This window comes from Medicago sativa, chromosome 1 (assembly GCF_051527215.1).
Source record: "Medicago sativa cultivar Bolivia chromosome 1, Bolivia_mono, whole genome shotgun sequence".
NCBI classification, from domain to species: domain Eukaryota; kingdom Viridiplantae; phylum Streptophyta; class Magnoliopsida; order Fabales; family Fabaceae; genus Medicago; species Medicago sativa.
In genome coordinates, this window is record NC_140749.1 from 77,477,590 (window position 1) to 77,483,589 (window position 6,000).

General features: G+C 35.0%; 2 protein-coding genes across 3 annotated transcripts; both read right to left on the bottom strand.

The window, feature by feature from the left end:
- Positions 1-770: 770 nt before the first annotated feature.
- LOC146957660 (putative LRR receptor-like serine/threonine-protein kinase At3g47570) lies at positions 771-5,159 on the bottom strand. Of its 2 annotated transcripts, XM_085737919.1 has the most exons (3): positions 2,406-5,159; positions 1,899-2,313; positions 771-1,196 (listed from the first exon to the last, which is right to left on the bottom strand). In XM_085737919.1, exons 1-2 carry the CDS (start codon positions 2,707-2,709, stop codon positions 1,940-1,942), a joined length of 678 nt encoding a protein of 225 aa, XP_085594045.1. In that variant the 5' UTR covers positions 2,710-5,159; the 3' UTR covers positions 771-1,196; positions 1,899-1,939. The 2 variants fall into 2 exon arrangements, with proteins under 2 accessions (XP_085594045.1, XP_085594040.1); XM_085737914.1 differs by lacking the exon at positions 771-1,196 and having other exon boundaries at positions 1,808-2,313.
- On the bottom strand, positions 2,710-5,159 carry LOC146957661 (LRR receptor-like serine/threonine-protein kinase EFR). The gene has a single exon (XM_085737923.1). It carries the CDS (start codon positions 5,086-5,088, stop codon positions 2,710-2,712), a length of 2,379 nt encoding a protein of 792 aa, XP_085594049.1. The 5' UTR covers positions 5,089-5,159.
- Positions 5,160-6,000: the final 841 nt, after the last annotated feature.

The following is a 6,000-nucleotide window of genomic DNA, read 5'->3' on the forward strand; positions in this document are numbered from 1 at the left end:
GAGATTAGGTTGTTGTGTTAGATGTGTGGTAAGACGAGATAGGATTAGGAATGACACACACCATTAGAGAGAGAGTTGGGTAACCCCTATAGTAGAAAGGATGGTAAAAAAACAGGTTTAGATGGTTTGCATATGTACTGAGAAGACTTGTGGATGTTGTGGCACGAATGGAAGAGAGTCGGATCAATAGAAATAGAGGAAGACCTAGAAAAACTATAAGAGAAACTATTAGGAAAGATTTGAGATTAATTGGTTGGATCCAAATATGATTTATGATAAAATATTATGGCGTAATTTGATTTATATAGCAGACATCACTTAATGGGATTAGACTTCGTTGTTATTTTTTGTATGCTCTACTTTTAACGTCATCTGTTTTTAATCTTTTTCTTCTACGTACTTTCTTTAAATTGTCAAAAGATATTATGTTATTTTCAAGATTGAAATCCATGTCACCCCACCTATAAACCAAATGAAATACCATCCAAGTCTGCTAGGTTTATTGAGAGAGTAATATTGCAAACAAAGAGAACAAGATGGTCCGAAGTAGTTGACTGAGAAAACAGAGAGAAATAAAGTTTCAGAGATCTTTCATGAATTTTTTAATTTATATTATATGAAAAGATGAATGGCTTACAACAACAGAACTAAACAAATAGAATCTACCGGAAATCACACCATAGTAATATATGAGGCGGACAGAAAACGTAAGCAATAAGATGAGAGACAATTCAGTAGATAGCAACAAAATTACTTTGGAGATTCACATAGTCTAGACTTTAATCCACCTCTTGAACTAACTTGACTACTTGAGGTTAAGCTAACTTTAAAGTTTAAATTTTAAGATGGTATCAGTGTCTATTTTATTAACGGGGACATTATAAGAGTTTAAGCTTTACATGCCACAAATGAGTAGTTTGTATTATTCAACACCAAGTTCAAAGTCTAACTCCCGTCACAAATGATAGTCCATACATTTTATTAACGGAAACACTTAAGAGAAAACAAATCAGAACTGTAAGATTACACTATTACACGTAATAAATGATGTAACATTATTGTGTTTTGCAGCATTCATATAAATGGTGAAGTGGTAAAGACCATCAACCAACTCAATGTTGCCAATCATCCTCTATTCTTGTGTCTCCTGGATGTAGAAGAAGTTGGCGATGAAGGTAATTGTCTAAGGTGAATATCTGAACAAAGCACTTTTTACAGTCAGAAATTTGCAGAACAACATGTAACAAAAAATCAATAGCTAACCATAACTTACAAATAGCAGAAACCCATATTTTCAAATGGTTAGGAAAGGACACAAACTTGTGGTTTAACAAATTACGAGAAATGAAAACATGTAAAGAATATTCTACATGGGTGGCATACTACACTTGAATCTGTGATCCAAGTACTAGAACTGCTAAAAAAGGAACAATATGAGATGATAGAATCTTACTAGCAGATAAGATAGACTGATCATGAGGATCCACACTTAGTTATTTTCTGAATTCAGCGCAAGTAATTTAACAAATTTGCACAAGTTCTAATAGAATAATTATTTCTTCGAAAATTTAATTTTATTAGTATATTCTTATGTTTATATTATTCACTGAATGAGCTTAACTTTTTCAATCGTATAGTGCTAACTCCTATCATTGTAAATGGCATGAAATATGTAGTCAACATGTATCTATGAGTTGTAACTCAAATAGTATTTTCTGGTTTGCCAAAGGTGGAGTTATAAGGTTCATTGCCATGTCTTGAATCATGCCAAAGCCATACTACCTAATCTATAATGGAAAAAGAAATTAGAATACAAAACCATAAAATTGGTTGTATAAGTTGGCATGACTATCACGGCACCTCTAAATATTCTTTTGGTGTTACAAGTAGAAAATTACCTCCAATCGCTTAATCAGCCAAAGCTTTTGAAATTTTATTATTAATCAGCCAAAGCTTTTGAAATTTTATTAAGTTCTGCGATGACTTCCTTGATATTGATTCTTTCTCTTGGAGACTCCTCTGAACAAGATAATCCAATCTTAAATAAAGAAGATAAGAACCTCTCAACATTACAATTCAAATCACTTGCAACCTCTGCTGTTGCTGCAAGATGGTCATTTTCCTCTGAGAGGAGAGTTGCATCAACAATCTCCAAAATGTTATTTGGAAATGCAATTTTTGCATAGTTATGGAGGTTATGCCCATCTTTAAACATTGCATCAGTTGGTCTTCTCCCAGTGAACATCTCCAAAAGAAGAATCCCAAAGCTGTACATGTCGCCTTCTGTTGTCAATTTAGAATCCATTCCATACTCTGAAATATGCATATTTCAAGTTAATCATTACTAATTCAAAACATATCATTTCTATATAACCGTCACAAAAGAAGTTTCAAACTATTTTTACCTGGAGGAGTATAACCTATAGTCCCCTTTATTCCCATTGAGCTGGTTTGATTATTGGATTCTCCATCAATTGTTGAAACAAGTTTGGCTAAGCCAAAATCACTCACATGAGCAACCATGTCGTCATCAAGAAGGACATTGCTTGGTTTTAAATCACAATGAACAATAGGCTTCTCACATTCATTGTGAAGATATTGTAATGCCGAAGCAATTCCAATAACAATTTCAAATATTTTTTCAAATTTCAGCATTGTTTGATGTTCTGCATTTCGATGCAACCATTCCTCTAAGCTCCCATTTGTCATTTATTCATAAACTATTGCTTTAAAGTCATTACCTTTATGATCCACACTAGAGCAACATGTGATAATCTTTACTAGATTTCTATGCCTGATATTTCTGAAAGCATTACATTCGGCAATGAAACTTTTATGAGCTCCTTTCTTCTTAAGGTTTAGAACCTTTACAGCAACAACTCTTTCTTCTGAATTAAGTATCCCTTTGTACACACAACCTATACCTCCAGTTCCTATCAAGTTCTGAACCGAGAACCCATCTGTGGCACCGTGTAGCTCTTGGTATGATACCTTCGGAAATTGCTCAATTGTTGTATCAGTGGATGCTTTTCTCTGCCTTTTCCTCGTTCTCAGATAGATTATTATAGTAAGGACAAATGACAACAGAAGAAGAAATGAAATTGAGAAGATGATTATAATGATCAACTTGCGGCGAATATGGTGTTTTCTCTTTTTCACATTTTTTGGTGGGCAAAGTTGTAGATTCAGTTTTGCTACCCCGCCACAAAGCCTGTCATTGCCAGCCAATGAAACTCTACTAGCATTCTGGAAAATTCCAAGCATGGGCACCTCACCCTCCAACTTGTTAAAAGAAGCATTGAACCATTCTAACACAGAATTATTTTGAAATTCCTCTGGAATCGAACCAGACAAGTTGTTTCGCGACAGGTCTAGTTTTAGAAGACCTTTTAGTGAAGCAAAAGAAGATGGTATGATTCCATCTAAAGAATTACCCTCTAAAAATAGGTACTCTAAGCTTAAGCAGTTTCCAATATTTTCAGGAATGTCACTAGAGAGATGATTTTCAGATATATCAAGCCTCTCAATGTTTTGAAGCATGCCCACCTCAGGAGGCAAATTACCACTTAATGAGTTTTGTGATAGGTTGAGTAGTAGTGATAAGTAAGAAAGGCTAAGAAGTTGTGTTGGTATAGTTCCACTAAGGTTGTTCATTGAAAAGTCTACTGATTGCAACTTTTTGCAATTTCCAATAGTTGAAGGAATCTTTCCAATGAAAAAATTGTTTGATAAACCCAACTTTGACAGGTGACTGAGATTTCCTAAAAAAGACGCCGGAATTTCTCCCGACAGTTTGTTTATATTTAAAAACAGTTCTTGCATGTTTTGTAACTTTGCAAAACTCTCTGGAATAACATCAGTTAAGAAGTTGTTTGCAATGGACAAGAAAATCAAGTTTACAAGATTTCCCAGTTCTGTTGGAATTTTTCCAGATATCTGATTGTTGGCCATAGCAAGTTGTGAGAGATGGGTGGACAAATTGCCGATAATTTTTGGCAATGGACCTCCAAAGTTATTACTTTCGACAATAACTATATCAAGCTGACTACAGTTTACCAGTGACTTCATAAAATCCCAGTCATCACCACTAGTTGATGAATTGCTGCCAAGATTATTTTCGCCTGCAGCCAAAACAGAAAGATCTTGTAGCTTTCCAAGATTTGGAATTTGTCCTACAAAACTGTTTAAACCAATCTCAATCATTTGAATCCGAGATGCATTGCTGATGGATGTTGGGATTGGACCTGAGAATCGATTCGAACCAAACCAAAATTGCCTAAGATTTGGGAGGGCTGTGAACACGTTGCTTGGAAGAGAACCGTGGAATTGATTGCTTGCTGTGTGGAGGTGAGTGAGAGATGACATATTGTAAAGTGAAAAGGGAAGCGTACCAGATAATTTATTTAGTGACACTGACATCTTTGTCAAGTTTCTTAAAAGGCCAATTTCTTCTGGTATGTTTCCCTCCAAGTAGTTAGCAGCAACAGTGAGAACAGTGAGGGAAGAAAGATTCCATATAGAAGGTGGGATTCGACCGGTTAGATTATTTCTTGCAACATTGAAATATTCAAGCTTGGCAAGGGAGTGAATCTCCATTGGTATTTGGCCAATAAATTGATTTCGATACAATCCGATCGCCCTCAGTTGAGAACAATTTGTCAAACTGATTGGAAATTGACCTCCTACAGTATTATTGTGCAAGGAGATGATCTGCAGTCGAAATAAACGGCCTAATTCTCGTGGGACATTGGCACGGAAGCTATTATCATCAAGGTAGAGGACTCTCAGAAAGGAAAGATTCCCAATGTGAGGTGATATAGAACCTTGCAGTTTGTATCCTACCAACTTGATCTCTGTGACTCTTTGATGTCTATGACCGCATGTTACTCCATGCCACATGCAAAAGTGGGTAGAACTATTCCAAGAGTTTAATACTCCAAAAGGGTCACTGGATATTGATTCTTTGAATTTGAGTAATGCAGAATGGTCAGTCTTGTTTCCTAAGGCAGAGACTGGTTTGTTGAGGAAATTTGATGTAAAGAGAAGAAACAAGACAAGGTAGCGTATAAACCAAAAAACACGTAACATGGTTGTGAATAAAAGTTTCTAAGTTGTAGAATTGCTAAATTTGATATTACAAATGGGATGGGATTGTATTATGTTTTGATATTACAAATGGGATGTATTAGCTATATAGCAAAACCATGTGAGTGGAGAGTTTGGATTTGGAACAAAAAATCAATTCTCATACTAATTACACGCAAGAGTAAGAGTAAGTCTTCGGTGGAGTTCCAGTCAATGTGGAATAATAGTGTGATATGCCATTCGCTTCCTTTTCCATGTACTCACTTCACGGTTGACGACTGACTAATTATGAAACTAACCCAAGTAGCCATGGCGTGGGTGCCAAAAGTCAAGGTTCATCACCTATAGAAATTTTTTATAGAATTAGATACTTTTGTTCTTAACCTTTTTTATTATTATTATTTAGTGGCATTTGATTGATACTTGTTTTATATTTAATTGTATTTTTATTTGCTCTTGGTTTGGGGAAATAATTTCCATCTCAAATTCTTATCACCTTAAAAAGAGCAAATACTAATAAATTATCGTGTGTTACGAGAACCAACCCAGAGAGAATTATAAACTGGATTACTATGATCAGATAGCTTCCCAAATTCATCAATAGATAGATAGATGAATTCATACCAAAATTCAACCGCGTCATCAGAATCTTAACAGGATAAATAGCCTTACTGTATTTGTTTTACTATTGAGCTTTAATTAACTGGATTTTAGGGATTAAATGGATGAATTCATGTTGCACAAAATAACCCTTTAATCTGACCATCAAACCAGTGGTACAGTGTTGCTGGAAGATGATGGGTCCAAAGAGAAAGGAAATTGTTGAGACTGTTTTGTAATGAAATTTCTAAAAGGTGGGTTTATAAGAGGGATTACATACACAAACTAGCTATCAAACAATATTGTATTGGTTAA

Coding starts and splice junctions, on each gene's coding strand:
- LOC146957660 (XM_085737919.1), bottom strand. CDS start 2,709: ATGACAAATGGGAGCTTAGAGGAATGGTTGCATCGAAATGCAGAACAT. Junction 2,314..2,405: donor TATAGGTTATACTCCTCCAG/GTAAAAATAGTT, acceptor TGCATATTTCAG/AGTATGGAATGGATTCTAAA.
- LOC146957661 (XM_085737923.1), bottom strand. CDS start 5,088: ATGTTACGTGTTTTTTGGTTTATACGCTACCTTGTCTTGTTTCTTCTC.